Source organism: Nannobrachium achirus (genome assembly GCF_963921795.1).
Source record: "Nannobrachium achirus genome assembly, chromosome: 17".
NCBI lineage: Eukaryota > Metazoa > Chordata > Actinopteri > Myctophiformes > Myctophidae > Nannobrachium > Nannobrachium achirus.
In genome coordinates, this window is record NC_137824.1 from 35,114,509 (window position 1) to 35,132,922 (window position 18,414).

Here is an 18,414-nt window from a genome sequence, read left to right on the forward strand (position 1 = left end):
AAGGTAAACAAATAAAACACATAGATAGAATCCAACGAGAACCATGCCAGAATTCTGGACACCAGAATGTTTCAGGATAAATAGCCTAAATGTCATCGTGGCAAATCGATCACACAAAGGGACAATTATGACAATAAATTGCACCATTTGTAACAATAACAGACCATCGTCTGTCTGTCTGTCTGTCTGTCTGTCTGTCTGTCTGTCTGTCTGTCTGTCTGTCTGTCTGTCTGTCTGCCTGTCCGCACGCAGCCACGCACCCTCCCTCGCACACCTGCTTTTATTTCTTTGCATGAACGCTTGCGCGAGAGTACGCGCACGTACACGCAGAGGGGGGTGAGTGATGTGATGCAATCCGGGCTGTCCATTGAGGGGGAACCTCCTGACTGAGTGATGTGATGCAATCCGGGCTGTCCATTACCATTCCAACCATCTCCTGTCCTGTCCAGTGGCGTCAGTTCAGAAAAAAAGGTAAGGTATGGCAACATGACTGGTGTCAACATGACACCTGCAGTCATGTTGCCATACCTTAGCAACATGCATGATACATTTATTTTAAGAAGTACATTCTATTTTTCCCCTAATGGTTTCTTGCAGCTGGATATGGCAGCCTGGAACAGTTGTTCAAGTGCAGCTAAACTTGACATAAAATAGTAAACGTGCCACAATTAACAATAATGAATTGCACCTGTGCAGCTGACCTGCGGAACCTGGGAATATACTATTATTCTGTCAAGATGGGGAGAATAAAAGTGTGGAGAATATAATTATAATACCTTGTTACATTTTGCCTTTGTAGTTATTTTAATGTAATTTAACAACATAACCAGCACAGATAGACAATGAGACATTCATGGATTTCTATTTTAAAGTAACTTGTATTCTCAATCTCCCCCTGGGATACCCCTGCCATACCCAATTGACGCCCCTGGTCCTGTCCTCCTTTCATGGATGGCATTGACACTCAGACATAACTGCCTGATCAACTTAGATTCATTGGGGCATTTTTTCCATCTCTTCTTTTCTGGAATCCTCAGTTCAAAAAAAAAGAAGAAAAAAAAAAGAAAAAGAAAAAAAGCTTCTCCAAATGTGCGCCCAGCGTCTGCCAAATGTTGGTCTCTATTCTTAGATCATGTAATGCTGGTTAGCTATAACCTCATTGTCTGGAACTAAAGTGTGCATTGTGTTTGCAGAGAGACCCCCCGATGTTCCCTTTTACGAACAACAGACTTTCTTCCTGACTCTTCACCCATTTTCCGCAAAAACAATCGCCCCATATCGTCCCAGATGCAGCTGCTATGCAACGCATCCAATCTAACTCACTCAACAATGAAAGCAGCTACCAGTAAATTATTATTGTAGCCTAATGACTCCTCGGTGGGTTTATTGTAAACCAACGGGAGAGATATATAACAGACATCTGCTAGGACTTGGGACATAATTGCTGACAGCTATTAAAGCGCATGGCTTGATCATTATTCCATGGATATCATATGCATGGGCTTGTAAATAATAGCTGGAGCTATAGGCCTACTTGTGAATATTTCGTTATTGCTCCAGATCAGTGGTTTTCAACCAGTGGTCCGGGGACCACAGGTGGTCCTTGGGGGGGTTCCAGGTGGTCCTCAGCTAAATGATGGAGAGATGGCCAAGTATAATGGACTCTTATAGATCTTGAGCTCTTGAGAGAGTGTAAAATGTAAATTTGGTTTCATTTTTACGCTCTCAAGAGTTACTATTGCTGCATAGGCCTATACTTGATAATGAATGATATTTTGATCAATGTTTGCCTGTCATCTCTCTATATGATGACACCAATACAACAATAGCCTAATACGGAATCGTGGACAAAATCCTATCCAAAGACAACACAATAGCCTATTCTATAAGTTTTGGGTCCGACTCTGAGAGTCTAAATCTCGCTAAAAGGTGGTCCGTGGCTCAAACGCCGAATAAAATAATGGTCCTTGATGTGAAAAGGGTTGAAAACCACTGCTCCAGATTTATGAAGAAAAAAAGAAGAGGGGGGGACTTTCACTGTGGACACTCCCCTAAACCTTGGACGTGGATGCCTGCCTCTCCGATTGGTCGCGGAGCCCCCGACTGACAACACCTGCTTAACTCCTTCATCTAAATTGACACCCGGCGGGTAGGGCAGAGATATAGGCAGCATCCCTGCCGCTCGCAGCGCTCACTACAGCACAGCCGCTCCGAGCCCACACGATCACACTGATCACACACACACATATACACACACATACAACTCAAGATCAGACACTAGAGAGAGAGAGAGAGAGAGAGAGATCTGAATTCGTGGGTTAACATTTCGATCGGGATACTTTTGGAGGAAAAAAAAAATAATACAAAACAATAACAGAATGTTGGTCAAATTGTCTATAGCGCTGCTGTTGGTCTTGTCAGTTTTTGAGCAAGTAGTGGGATCGGATAATATCGACGTTCATGACAGCCCCCCGGAGAAGCCGGCCAGCCAGAAAGGACGCCTTTCTCTGCAGAACACAGGTAAGGTAAGGGGGGGGGGGGGACGGGGGACGGAGGCGTTTATTTATTAGGCTGCTTTTTTTTTTTTTTGCATGCATGCATGCTTGCATGGGGGTAATGTGGGTCGCTGCCTGAGCCTGTGTGTGTGTGTGCATGCGTGTGTGTACGTGTGTGTGCGTGCGTGCGTGCGCGCGCGCGCGCGCGCGTGTGTATATGTGTGTGTGTGTGTGTGTGTATGAAGCGTGTGTGTGTGTGTGTGTGTGTGTGTGTGTGTGTGTGTGTGTGTGTGTGTGTGTGTGTGTGTGTGTGCGCGCGCGCGAGCGTGTAGCCTGCTATCAGGGGTTTGTGTTGAAACACACACACACACACACACACACACACACACACACACACACACACACACACACACACACACACACACACACACACGTGTTCCCGTGGCAGCAGATCCGTGCAGGGAAACACGTTCGACCGATCTCGCCGTTCTAAACTTAAATACCGGCCTTAATGTGCGCCTTATTACCCCCTCTTTTCGATTCACTGGAAAGGCGATATCTTGTAAATACTCACAGACAGAAATCCAATATGTTAGTAAACTATTAATAGAACTGCAATAGGTAATGTATACGGTAACGCATCTAGGTGTGTGTGTGTGTGTGTGTGTGTGTGTGTGTGTGTGTGTGTGTGTGTGTGTGTGTGTGTGTGTGTGTGTGTGTGTGCATATGCGCACCATTACGCGCTGCCGCATGTGAGGTATAGAAATGTATTTTAGGAGATTTGTGGACATAAATGGGCTGACAGGACTATTATACTACATGCATGCTCAGTTCATCCATGCATTGAAACGAATTCTGATGGAAGTTTATGATATTGTGTAGTGGTTCTCAAATTGGGGTCTGGGGACGCCCAGGCGTCCTTGAGGGATTTCCTGAGGGTCCTCAGCTAAATGATAGTTAGGAACCAAATGGACCCTTATGGGTAACTCGGATAGTGTACGAGTTAAATTAACATTGATTTTACAATATATGTATGCCAGCTATTAAGACAACAAACGTTCTCAGGCCACTGCTCAGCTGGCTCACCAAAGCACCAGTAAGGATTCCTGGCTGCAGTTTAATTCCCCACACTGAGATTTAAAAGTGAAATGACTCCGACCATGCTGTGCGTAAATGATTAAGAGCAGCGTTATAATCTGTTTCCACGCCAATACTCCAAGGCAGTTTTTTTTCTCACAGCAGTCCCTGGTAACACCTCTGTGTAATTCAATGCACGTTGCGGCCAGCTCGTACGATCCAAGCACATTCCCGTGATGCCAACACAAGCACCGCCGACAGCGGCTCACTTTTCCTGCCGTAGCCTACTAAAGTTCAACTCAGTGCCTAACAGTGATGGGAGTTAGAAGAAGCTGCTACTCATATATTTTGACATGCTGAGAAATACTCAGTTACAAGTATACAAGACAAGTCCTGCAGTGTTCAAAATGTACTTGAGTAAAAGTACAAAGTATTAGTAATACTGTAAATATACTAATTAAAGTAGATAAGTAAAAGTATTCATTGTGCTGAATGTACAATTTCACAAGTTTTCAAAATGTATACAAATCTACACGATAAATTGACAAAGCATGATACAAAGACATCCAAAGTTTGAGTGGTCAATGTGTGTTTGTCATAGTCTACTAACCAAAATCTACAAAGTAGGCTAACTAAAGTTGTCAAATAATTGTAGTGGAGTAAAAGTACAACATTTGCCTCTGAGATGAGATGTAGTGAAAGAGAATTATACTGAAAATACTCCAGTAAAGTAAAAAATACCTCAAAATTGTACTTGAGTACAAACAGTTGGCTACTTGAGTAAATGCACTTACTCATGTTCAACTCAGTGTCTAAGCCCCTCATCCCTCCCTCCCTCCTCTCACCACTGCCCCCAACAGAGGCCCTTTGTTGACAACCGTCATTTCTCAAATAAATCACAGACAATCCCTTATTTGCTCTGACCAAGTCAAACCAATAACTTGTTCTCACCCATGGCTGTTGTTCGTGTGGAGTCAATTTATTACAGAAAATATTCTACCCTGTTCTATTTCTCCTCTGCACATTTCTCAGTAATACCAGTCACGGCACAATGTCACACTTGAGTCAACATTCAATTAAAATGTTCATATTCTTCACAAGACAGTAGGACTTGTATGTAGGCCATTACTTGGCCAACACACAATGCGAAATCTCGTGTGTTCTCTTAAAAAGGGTTTGTCAGGGGACACAACGTCCATGGACAACACGTTTCCTAATGCATACTGTCAAACTACAATTTGGGGTTGAAAAAGAAGGAGTCTCTCTCTCATTCATTTTAGTCCTCTATCATTTGTTTTATTCCTGTATTCCATTGGCTACAGCAGAAAGCTAGGCAGCACAGTGCCATTCTACACTCGGGCAGCATCATATGCTAGATACATTGTCACATTGCTACATATCAGCATCTTCTCTGTTCTGTTATTGTAACTGAGAGTCCTCCCTACTGTTTCTCACAGTCCTCCTGAAATAAAAAAAGAGGTTTGCACGAGCTGTTCTCACGCACTGAAGTATTATGCATATTGCCTCCTTCAAAGTGCTGCTGTCGACACAGATCTTCACTGTGCCATCTAGCGCCGTGTGCCACTGCTGTAATGAGAGACTTGTTGATGCACATTTCATAAAGAATTGACGGGAATGGCAGCCTTTGTATTTTCCTCCACAAGTTAGTCTAGGGCCGTATCTGCAATGCACCATCCTCCTTGTTCAATGTTATAGGCGGTGCAGATGGATTCTGGCGCAGAATGACACAGTAATACTGTATCTCTATCACCGAGTGTTCCCCTGCAGAAACCCCTCGGCTCGGGAAGCCAGAGTTCTGTCTCCCCCTCTCTCCTGCTAGGTGTATCTGTGACAGATGGCAGCTCACCACGAAGACAGGAGAGACACATCTGTCTCTCTCTCTCTCTCTCTCTCTGCGTCAGTACGTGACGGATCAACTTTGTCGTTTGTGGAACAAACACTGCGCTAATGTCGTTTTTGTCTTCTGTCGACGATAGCCCGCTACTGTAACATGCTAATGGTGTCAACACGCCCCTTTGTCTTCAGAGTGAAATGATGATGATGATGAACGCCGCTCCCATGTGGCAGATTGATTCTTATAAGGGTCACATTTTACACTCCCAAGTTAAATGAATTTTGCAATGCATTCCCTCTTTGCAGCTGAGATCCAACATTGCCTGGTGAGCGCGGGGGATGTTGGCTGTGGCGTGTTCGAGTGCTTTGAGAATAACTCCTGTGAGATACGAGGACTACAGGAGATCTGCATGACCTTCCTGCACAACGCCGGCAAGTTTGACTCCCAGGTAATGTACAGTGCGTGTGCGTGCGTACTGCGTACTTGCGCTCACACACGCTCGCACATGCGTACACGTCTGTGTATGTTGTGTGTGAGTGAGAGCAAGCACATAAATGCATATAACTGCACGTCACTTACATTATAGAACAATAGTACACCCTGGTAGTTGGTCCAGATGGTCTAGTTAGTGGGAGGGAATACAAGAAGAAATTTAAGATAACATAGGAAACATTTCCGCATGTGCAAAGACAGCGATAAGATGAAATTCACACACTTCTTTACACCTGCAAACCTGTGATGCGACAAATGAAGTTGATTCTAATTCTGGTGTCTAGTCATCACATCAAGGTATTTAGGGTGCACACAACTCTAGGATAGAAGCCTTCACAGAGCCAGCTTGTTCTAGACTTAATGGATTGACACATGCCTCCCTGACTGCAGAGGGATCAAGAACTCGGCTGGCTGGGTCCTCTGTGATTCCAAGTGTGCACAGGCGCATTCTAGCCTTATACAGATCCCCTATTGAGGGCGGATGAATGCCACTTGTCCATTTTATCTATCAAAAATGTTCTTCAGCAGTCAAAGTCAATGTGCCTGTACTATTCATCTGTGGCATTTGCCCCCTGCAGAACCTAGAGATACAGTGCATATAGACATTCTTTTCAGGTAGGTCTACAGTATACACACACTCAAAACAGTATACGTTCACGCTTCACAATCTCTTTTTCTCTCTCATGGAGTTCAGAACACTCTCGTTGGCCTGGAAGGTGTGCAGCTAGGGTCACGCGTAGCCAGCTGGCCATGGGCCCGAGCAGCTCTTCTTTCATACGGGTGGTTCTGCCTCACTGAGCCAGGCCTGACTGAGTCTCAAGATGTTTGTCAGGCCTATACATACTAGGAACGTGCCTCTCCACGGCTTGAATTTATCTGATTTGATTGAGTGACAGGATATTTGTCAATGTAATTAAACGCATACTTTGATCACCCTATATCTTTTGCGTTACACCCATACAACATCTACGCTTTCTCAACCGTTTAATAACCTGGATTCAAACCCGTGATGAAAATGTGCTTCTCAACCAAAGGGCAATCTTCCTTTGTCCAAAGTCAGTGTAGTGACAAAAGACTGGGTGGAAACAATCCAGAGATACAGAGAAATGGATCTTTGCAGAATGAATTCTGCAACCGTCCAATGAACTTCAATGAATGTAGATGTCACCAGATGTATTGATAGTCAGAGATCTTCCATCATCTGGCAACACGAGACTAGATAACTAACATATGGCACAACTATTGAAAAGTGGTTAAGTATCGCACCCTATATCACCTTCCAGTCAGAGAGTTCCCTGAACCTTTTTTCTGTCAAAAAACTGACACATACTGACTTGTGATTCAGACTCTCGGTTGTGAAGTCTGAGCATATGAGACAACTTCAGACAGGGTTACTCGACTACTGTCATCCCCCCAACCTGGAAATCATATCCGGGAGAGGCCCTAATGCAACCACCTGGATTCTAATCAAGGGCATAGTATCATAGTTGAGGCAATATAGAACGATTTCCTGAGCGACACCCTGTAGAGGGCGCTGCCGCTGTTTCTGCAGTGTAAACAGTATTGTAAAGTAACGTGTAGCCTACATTTACTTAAGTACTGTAGTTAAGTAAAATGTTGAGTATTTCCCATTTTTAATAATTTTACTACCACTGGCTGCGGTTTACACCATGGCAATGGCGGCAGCGCTCTCTACAAGGGAGCTCTCAGGAAACGGTTCAGAGACTTCAAGAGAAAGTTCATATGAACAGCCGCTAGTTTAGCTGTTTCACTTTATTTTATAACCATTGTCATAAATATTTTATGCTTCCAGTCACTATTTGAAGTCTTCTTTCAATCACCATGATATGAGTTTTGTTAGATTATGGTCCCATGCATGTATTTTAAATTTGATGATAAAATAGCATATGCCGTATGAGGGGCGTGGCTAACTTGATTGACAAACTCCCAACCAATACCCACCCCCCGCTCTGTCCCAACCAATAGAATGCTGGTACCATTTCTATTCTCAGGACAGGATGTAGAAAGATGGCGGCATGCACATGCTTGCTAAATAGACTTAATTTACGCTCCGGAGAAACCAATGGGTGACGCCATCGTTCCCTTAGTCCAAGTTTTCTCTACAGTCTAAGATTCTAATCCGGGTTCTCACATGGGGAAAGAAACATGCACCCCTCATGCAAAGGGGAATCCTCCCCGAACTAAGGGATTCTGCACTGCAGAAAGGGATATCATGTTACACATATACTCAGCAATAAACAGGAACATTTCCCCTAGTACCAAAAAACATCATCCATGTATGCTAAAATGTTTATCTTCAGGTTCAACTCGCATTCAGTTCATGCTTGTTTCAGGCCCTACCTAATGGAGCTGTGTGTGTGTGTGTGTGTGTGTGTGTGTGTGTGTGTGTGTGTGTGTGTGTGTGTGTGTGTGTGTGTGTGTGTGTGTGTGTGTGTGTGCGTGCGTGCATGTGTGCGTGCGTGCGTGCGTGCGTGTGCGTGTGTGTGCGCGTGCACAGGGAAAATCTTTCATCAAGGATGCCCTCAAGTGCATGGCCCACGGCCTTCGCCACAAGTTCAGCTGTATAAGCAGGAAGTGCGTGTCCATCAAGGAGATGGTGTTCCAGCTCCAACGGGAGTGTTACATCAAGCACAACCTCTGCTCCGCTGCTAAGGAGAACGTTGCCGTCATGGTGGAGATGATCCACTTCCAAGACCTCTTCCCCAAAGGGTAAGTGACCAGGTCCCATGTCTACACACCGCCAGTATGTTTTTCCTACATGGATCTGAACATAGGCCACACTCAACACGGAAGTGCCACTCTCGCTGCTTTGGCTGATGAAGTATAGTTATTGACCGCGACAGAGGCGTGACGTCTCAAGTGAACTTGAGTCACGAGAGGCGAGCCAAAGCGAGCGAGTTGCCGCGCCGAACGTTGTGAAGGTCTCTTGAGCCAACTCTGCGCTGTTCGTATTGCGTCCTGATAGGGCAAGAATAGTAAATAATGTCTTTGCTGCTTCCTTGTTGCACACATTCAAGACTTGACTTCCCTCCTGGAAGTCAAGTCTTTGCGTTGATGTTGCCTGAACTAGAGCTCTTCACATGGTCCAACAATTACTTGAACCTTAATGGACCCACGAAATCTGTTCAGAGATCCGATTAGTTGCGAGATGTTACAGAACCTGTTGGGTATTACAGTATATGGACATAGCAGCCAACAATAAGAGATATTGAAATTATATTGCATGTTTTCACCTCGAAGAGGGAATCCATGACACGCACCTTTCATTGATCCCATGGTGGTATTCACTAGTTGAAATTCAGCTGTCAGCCTGGCATGCATGCGAGATAAACATTTTTCCGCCTTATGTTGAGGTGGAGCAATCTGATCCTTGGTCAGGCTAATCAGGACTTCATATTTTTATCTCTTGATCAGCGCTGAGTACGGATCTTCTCTGATCCAGTCGGATATAACACATAATGATAAACAGACCCAGGACCCAAAGTAATAAAAGCTGACCCAAATTGACCCAGCCAGCTCCCAGCTATTTTTCGTTTTCTTACCTTTTAAAATTAGTCACAACATATCCATCTCAAGTAAGATTGTGCACATCCGTGCACATCCACACACAGCGGCGTTGCCGACAAAAGACCTCACGTTAATCCGTCGAGCCATTCCAAAGCTAACATTACTCTAATAGAGCACCGGGTATGGTTTTAATGTGCAACTTTGCCATCCCTGTGTATCTTTGGTTTCTTCCTGAAAGCTGAAAGCCTCTGAGTAAAAAGGCCTGATTAAAACACTGATTTAATGACATCATAAAAGAATCCCCTTTTACCATACACCCAACACTGTGGGCGTGGCTAACCTCAGCTGGGTTAACACCCACCTGACAACCAGGCATACCTAAAGAACTGGCGGGTGTGGCCACATAAAAACATAATTTAACTCTTTCTGTACACTTTTTTTGGAAAGAATCTGGTATAATCATAATGATCATCATGTTTTAGGGGGAAAAAAATCATGGCACCTCATCTTAAAAAATAAAAAATAAAACATTTTGTATATTACCGACATGCCCAAAATGCCAGGTGGAAAGTGTCATCAACACGATGAAGCGTCCCGTCACTGAATGCGACCCGCATCTCTCTCTCTCTCTCTCTCTCTCTCTCTCTCTCTCTCCCTCTCCGTCCAGTCCGCACTAGGGATGGGACGATAAGCGATATCGTTTATCGTGATAAAAAAATACGATAGTCTTTTTTTCACTCTCTTTCAAATGTCTTTGCCAAAAAATTGCCGATCTACAAGCTCACAACGCGACGATTTTGACTATCGCGATAATATCGTAAATTGAGATTACTTTTGTCCCAATCATCGTGATATGAAACTTTCATATTGTCCCGTCCCCATGCAGTCCGTACGTGGAGCTGGTGAACATCCTGCTGGGCTGCGGCGAGGAGGTGAAAGAGGCGCTGACTCGCAGCGTGCGGCTGCAGTGCGAGCAGAACTGGGGGGCGCTCTGCGACAGCCTGAGCCTCTGCTCCTCCCTCGCCCCCCCGTCCCCCGCCGGGCCCGCTGCCGCCGCCGACCCCCGCCGCCCGGGAGCGGGAGGAGCCCCGCCGCCGCCCCAGCCGCCTTCCCACCACGAGCCCGAGCACGTCCGACCCCCCCGGCAAGGCGGCAACGACAAAGACAACAAGCCCGGCAAGGGCGGCTTTAACGCCGCCCACCCCCGCAGCCGCGGCGGTCAGGGCGGGCCGCGGCGCGGTCAGATCCCCGAGGGTCCCGCCGGGGTGGCAGCCGAGCAGGAGGACCCCGAGGCCACCGCCGACATCCGGAGGTGAAAACGTACACAGAACCCCCCCCCCACCCCCAACCCACCTCCCCCCTTTCCGGTTGAGGCCCCGACACCATTGAACCCTCCCCCTGTACACGGCATTCACAGGTTCACTACGGCAGTGTTTCTCAAACTTTCTAATTTCAAGGTCTCCCCCTTAACTCTGACAGTGTACAAATGGAACCAAATGGGTCCATTGGTACACTGCCAGAGTTACAGACTTGTATGAGTCAATTTAGACCCCCCCTAATGGAACCCACAGAGTCCCTGGAATCCACTTTGAGAACCACTGCACTACGGTATGCACGTGTGTGTGTGCATGGGTGAATGTGCGTGTGTGTGTGTGTGTGTGTGTGTGTGTGTGTGCGACCAAGCATACACCGACCACACACATTCATTTAACCACTTTCTACATCCCTATTTTGGGGCATGTCATTGATTATAGGTGAAAATGATCAAAAGTCTTCATCTTTTTTTTAACTATATTTTAAAAATAGGGCTAAGGTGGTTAAAACACACGCACACGCACACACACGCACACGCGCACACACACACACACACACACACACACACACACACACACACACACACACACACACACACACACACACACACTTACTTTCCGGACAGACTGAGCTAAAGGACATGTCTGTCTGTATTCCTGGTCTCCAGTCATTCCAGCGGTCCCAAAATGGTCAACTTGCAGGGTAAATGTGGTGTAGCGGATACTGTTACTCCACATTGTAAGGCCACATTTTTGTTTTGTTTTGTTTTCGTTCATTATTGAATAGTAATAATTGTTACCATGATTATCAGTAGGTCTATTTTGGCTCTAATATAGCATTTCTCAAATCTTACTTACTGTGGGATTTGATTATGTTTGTATTATTTATTTTATTCTTTATGCAATGTTTAAATATCAAAATGTACATAGAAATATACTTATCTATATTTATATAAACATGTATAAATATAGCTACCATATTATGCAATACTGATATGCTATATATGATATAGTGTATGGTGTGCTCTCTGTCGTCGCACCCATCAAACATCGTTCGTGTAGATATGTAACATACAGTACAACGTTAGTTGTTTCCAAGTGGGAATGTGTATTATAATTCTAGATACTTGATGATTAAATACAAATTGTACAGGTTTGAAGTCCAGTTCTGGCACATATGACTTGCAGTGCATGAGGTTTTTTTTTTTTTTTTATCGCCAAGAAGCCAACAAACTTGTACATTCATCAAGAGAAACTCCGCTCTGAAAGACGATTCACATATTGATACATTTTCTGATTTAGGGCAGTTTGGTGACAAACTGAGTGCACATTGACACATCTCTCTCAACAAGAGAAATGACCACCGATGATTGGAAGGAATGTTTTCAAACCATCTATTAGTCCACCTCTAAAACAACCCATACTGTATCTGGAGATTATGTTGAAAATACTTTGCTTCAAATTAAAACAGGATTACAAGGTGTATTTAGTTCATACACATATACACATATCCATATGCCTCGTTAGTTCTCCAGGCATATGGATAAATGTTCTGTTTAATAACTCATAATAATGCTATTCAATTTATGCCATTTGTTTTTTAAATCTCCAACTACCACTCTGAGTGTAAAAAGTCAACAGCACATACATTGTTAATATGGAACTGCTTTGGGAACTTTCTTGACATTGTGGATTAATGCTATAGTCATCTGCGGTATCCGTAGCGTTAGTTGAGAGTTGTTCATGGTCACAAATATTGATTGTATTGCCCAGTAACACAGTAATATGTGAATTTTGTTTAAAGACATGTTTTTCTCTCTTCAATCGCTTGTTGCTAGCAGTGTATTGCAGCAAAGAGAGAATGCACAGTTGCAGTAGTACAAGGTTTGGTGTTAAGACACATTCACAAATCCTCCATCTTCTTTCAGATATAACACACATCATGGTGCCTAAACTTGTTGGTGTCCACAGTGACCTTTTCTCTGTGATTTTCAAGTCAATGGACAATACTGTCGGGCGGGGAGATTTGAAATCAAGATTTCAATAGACGTAGAACAATTTTTTTTACGTTGATTTTGAGCCATGAAAAGTCTTAGATCTTGCACTTTGGTATAATTGTCTGTTGGATTCCTGGGCTGTGCTGCTATAGCTGAAGGTTCAGGGTTGAAACAAGGTCATCGGAGCTGCTGTCATGGGATCTTGGAGTTGAGCGATCCTGAGCTCCGGACAGGACCTTAAACACGCCACATGGCTGATTACTTGCAGCGCCGTGATTGTTTCAGCTTAATCAACTTAACACTGTGCGGAAATGGAACACTGTTTCCCCACTTGCTCCTTAGGACCAGCTTGAACTCTTCTCACAAGAACAGCTTTTGCAACTCTGTTCTAGTGTTCCTGTGGCCAAAGCAAGAGGCATCACAGATGCCCTCCCTCCCTCCCGATCCTATCCGATCCCTGGCCTTCTCTCTAAATTAGCCTTTATTTCTCCGGATCTCTTACCTAGGTCAGGATAGACAAGAAGGCAATGCTCCGTACCCCCCCACCCACCCCCACTAGAGCCGCAGGCAGCACAGCAAGGGCCCAGGAACTGGGTTAAGTCTACACACAGGGGCTTTGGAGCTGTTATTCTAAATGTTATATTTACCAAGGCCACCAGAGAATTCCTCTGGGCCTCGGCCAAGAGCCTGCCACAGAAAGAGGCAGAGGACACCAGATGCAGAGAGAGAGAGAGAGAGCTCCACTCGATGGTTTTTGGGACGACTCGCTCCGTCTTTCTCTCCCTCCTCCCACTCCTCTTGTTCTCCTCCTCTTTCGGGCCCACATAGACGAGGGCATCTGACCATATCAGGCCAGTCACATGCTTTGTAGCTTCGGGAGACGATTTGAAAAGCATATTGTCCTTGTCGGGTGGAAACCTTGTATGTCGCGAGGTGTTGTGTGCTTGTAGATCTGCTATTTTCATGGGTTTTGTGCGACAGTCTTGTGTGATGAAGCAGGGCTTTACTTGATGAGAAAAGGTACAAATTTAAACCTTGGAGATACGAGGTTTCTGCCCGACAATGATGATATCACACTAATTGTTGTAAAGCACTCTGAGCAAGCGAAACCAACCTGGAGATGCACTCACTTTTTCTTATTTTTTCTTCTTTGGCTCCACTAAGAGGTTTTCACTTTGTTTTCTTGTATGTATATACACAGTATGATAAGGTTTTAACCAGGCTTTTCTTCCGATCACAGGGAGACTTTTAGGAACCCCGGGGGTCGGAAACCATCAGTTAGGCCGTCTGACCTAAGGAACGCTGTTGGCCGCTGATGTAATCTTTCTGTTCTATATTCAGTTTTTGAAAGCTGGGATTCCTTTGACGTCCCGCCACAATTTACAAGACATAAGCTAATCCTATTGAGAATGTACTGTAAGTTTGTAAAATCGACAATCTGTTCAGCTTTCTATCATTTTTAGGTTTAATGTAATACTGTAGTGGCTTGAATGATTATTATTTTTTTGTTATTTTTGTGTTCAGAGGGAATTAAACTATCCATGTAATCTGTATTTTCGGTATTCCATCGCTGCATTACTTCTTGACCTTCTTCTATGCACATGGACTTCCCTATCTTCACCAGTTTGGGATACAGAACATGGTCTACGACGTTGTAACTCGCCTGTAAGACATTGGGGCATACAGTACTTAAAAAGTGTTTGGACTCATGAAGTCACATGTATCTTCTAATCATTAAAAGGTTTTTTTTTGTCTGTATTCTGTACAACTTGTGTCTTTCATCGTAATGTTTTAATACTTCAAGTTTTCATCAAACACCAGTAAAAGATGATTAGAAATGGAATATAAGTGACCCCCCTCCCCCCCCGCCCACACACACATACACACCAGTGGTGTACTTAAGTACTATTTTGAGGTGAGCAAAAGAGGACAAAATGTGCCACAGAGGCACAAAAATCCTAGCCTGGCGGGGCCCGACGTCATCTGCGTTCACTCACTCATTCCTTCCACAGTATAACGTCTGGACTTCCGTTGATTGGCAGCGAGTATACCGATTATTCTCTGATCGGGGCCAATCAGTGACTGCTTCCGCACTATGCTTCCGCACAACAAACGTAGTCTTCCTGACAACAAGTGAAAAGATTTCCCTGATTGGTCCATGTGTAGACGGTGACGTAGATGCATGCTGCAGGCTGCAGCATTTTCAAAACAACAATGGCTGCCCTCGCGATGCAAAAAGTGTAACAGTTAACGCTCTAACCATAAAACAACCAATAAGTGCAGTTATTTCAGAGTTGGAATCAATTACAACAATTAAAAAGCAACACGGAGGATGCGCTAGTGGAGTTTATCGGCCGAAAAGACGTGTTTGTTTGCCGTTCTTCCGACTGGCTGAGAGATGGTGATTGGTTAGAGGAGTCTGTCTGTCAAGGCAAGTACTCCCGCCCACTTTTCAAGCTGCCAATAGGCCAAAGGCCAGACGTTATACTGTGGAAGGAATGAACACAGATAACGTCGGGCCCCGCCAGGCTACAAAAATCCAGGTCCAGGCACTCAGGTGGATTTAGTAATAAAAGGCCTTTATTTATTAATGGGATAGAACATTAAAATAACGCACACCAACGCGCTTCGGGAAACGCCTTCTTCAGGGTGTTACTGAATAAAGACAAAATGTAGGCCTAATTTTAGGCCTACCAGGTGTGTCCACAGAGAGGACCTGCAGTCTGCAGCCTACAGGCCCCCTGGTGGCATCCTACACATGTTGTCTACTTATGAATGAAAGCACAAAAGCAGGGCATACCTACAGTCTGTTAAAAAAAAACTTTACCATGGTTATAGACTGAGGATTAAAGGGCAACCAGTGTACAATACAACAGTTAAACAATCAACTTGATTGAATCATAAGTTACAGATACACCATATATAGGAACTCAGTTGAGTAGGTTATCAAAGCAACTTTAAATATTTAACTTTAAACCATGGACAAAAAGGGAAATCAAACAAATAAAAATATGTTTACAATGTAATATTTTAGAAAGCAGTAATTATAAGAATGATGAGAGGTCAAAGTCCTCATTGAGACCTGGGTAATAAGTAGCCTTGAGGGTGTAAATCCAGTATGCCTCTCTTTGTTTGAGGCGTTTGATTTTATCCCCACCCCTGGTATCAGAGCTGATGACTTCAATACCAGACACTCTTAGAGTTGCGTTGCATCACTCCCATGTTGAGCTTCAATATAATGTTTGGCCATGGGGTACTTCATATTGGCAGAACGAATAGCATACTTATGTTCATATAATCTGTCACGCAGTCTCCTTTTTGTAAGACCTACGTATACAAAAGCAACCACAAGTGCATTCAAGTCGATACACAACATGCGGGTGGTGTTGCAGTTTATAAAGCTTGTGATAGGATATGTCTTGTTGCTAAACACATCTTTGAAAGTGTCATGTTTGTACAATAATTGCAGTGACCACAACAAAAATTGCCCGTAGGTCGGCGAAGCCATGTGTCAGGTTTGTGAGCAGGAAGGTAACTCCTGACCTTTGATGGTCGGGGCCCTTCTAAAACTGATACCAGGGGGTTCTCTGAATATCTCCCGTAGAGAACTATCACTTTCAATAATGTCCCAGTTTTTATTAATGATGTGTTTGATCTGAAGAGCTTCTTTACTGTAACAAGTGACAAAGTAAGGTTTCTGTGTGCAGTGCTCTTGTTGTGGTTTGGGAGTGAGCAGATTTCTTCTGTCGAGTGACATGGCTCTGTCATGAGCCTGTCATCGAGAGTCCGCTGCTGATACCCTCTCTGTCTGAACCGCTGCTGCATGGCCACAGACTGAGTCTGGAAATCCTGATCAGAATCACATATGCGCCTCAGTCTCTGTAGGCCTATTTGACCATAAGGGATGTTTTTGACAAGCCATGGGGGGTGAAAACTTACTGCATGAAGAATAGTATTTCGGTCAGTTGGTTTTCTGAAGATGGAGGTGCAAGGTATCCTTGGTCATCCTTTGAGATCCTTAAGTCCAAGAAGTTAATGGCTTGATGGTCATATTCCAAGGTCAGCTTCAGATTTTCATTAACACTATTCACATAAGCATGGAAGTCTAGAAGCTCTTGTTCTGAGCCTGAGAAGAAGAAAAAAAACAATGTCATCAATATATCTTCCCCTCCACACAATCTTGTCCTTATATGGATTGAGGTTTGAAAAAATATGTTTTTCTTCCCAGTGCCTGGACCTGGATTTGTGTGCCTCTGTCTGTGGCACATGTTGTCCTCATTGTGTTCCCTTTCATGAGCACCGGTGGTTTGAGGGATACCAGTAGCGCCCCTGCTATCTTCTTTCTCTACAATTTTGAGGTATTATGTATTTTATTGGAGTATTTCCAATTTTCAATAAGTTTACTTCTACTCCACTAAGTCTCACAGTCAAATATTGTACTTTTACTCCGCTACAATTATTTGAAAACTTTAGAACAAGTTAGTTACTTTGTAGATTTTTATCATTATTACAAAACATACATTAACCATTCAGCCCTATTTACATTTCGGCCATTTGAAAATAGCAGATCTACAAGCCTGTAGATCGTCTATTTTCAAAAGATTTTTATACATTTTCTACATTTGAAAACATTAAGTACATTTTGATACCAATACTTTTGTACTTTTAGTCAAGTACTTTTCGAATTCAAGACGTTTACTTGCAAGTAATACTTGTATTACTTGTAGGTTTGTAGGTCTACTTAACACACACACACACACACACACACACACAAACACACACACACACACACACACACACACACACACACACACACACACACACACACACACACACACACACACACACACACACACACACACACACACACACAGCACATGACACCAGTCATGTTGCCACACATCATTGAAGAGAGGCCTTGTGAAACCAGCAGATTATAATTCAATGTGCCTACTGTGTCATGAATGATGAGCCAGGTTGCACGGCAGCAAAGAGAGAAACCACAGTCCATAAGGCCTCTGCAGGTTAACAGAGAAGGCCCAGCCATCTCAGGTATACATAGAGGTGAAGAGACACCCCATTCTCATTTGACTTTCCACCTCCATGCTGACAGTGTGTTTAAAGTTTCAAGGACTGGAAATATCCACCGTATTGAAGGGCTTAAACGTTTACGTCAGTGGCTCTGGATTGTGTGTAATTCCATAGTAGAGGGTGTCGGTTTTTATGAGCTGCTGCCCCAACGGTGTATATTGCCATGCTAAACATTTAGACAGCGCTATGATTTGCAGAGAAGATGTCTAAATGTTGCTCCTATTTAATATTGGATTGTCCAAATATGTAATTTTAAAACACACACATCCTTATGGTTTTCCATATGTGTCTAAAGGTTAATGGGTGAATGAATGCACATAGGCCTATACATATTTTATAATATAATATACTATACAGTATGTATAATACCTGATCACTGCCTTGGACCAAACTCTACGACTTACCATGCCATTATCAATCAAATAAACTGAAGATCAGTACATTGCCACTGCTACCCTGCACAACCTAATAATACTGGACACCTTTGACTGCCACCCGATCTCTATGTGTAGTGATGGCAAATGACCACTGGGTGGTAGTGTCTCCCCACTCATTGACAACGAATT

General features: G+C 43.8%; 1 protein-coding gene across 1 annotated transcript; it reads left to right on the plus strand.

The window, feature by feature from the left end:
- Positions 1 to 2,378: 2,378 nt before the first annotated feature.
- Positions 2,379 to 10,763, plus strand: stc2a (stanniocalcin 2a; the record flags this gene model as incomplete). Its single annotated transcript, XM_080745535.1, has 4 exons — positions 2,379 to 2,520; positions 5,733 to 5,875; positions 8,438 to 8,649; positions 10,334 to 10,763. The coding sequence occupies 4 exons, from the start codon at positions 2,379 to 2,381 to the stop codon at positions 10,761 to 10,763; spliced, it is 927 nt and encodes a 308-aa protein (XP_080601661.1).
- Between the last annotated feature and the right edge of the window lie 7,651 nt (positions 10,764 to 18,414).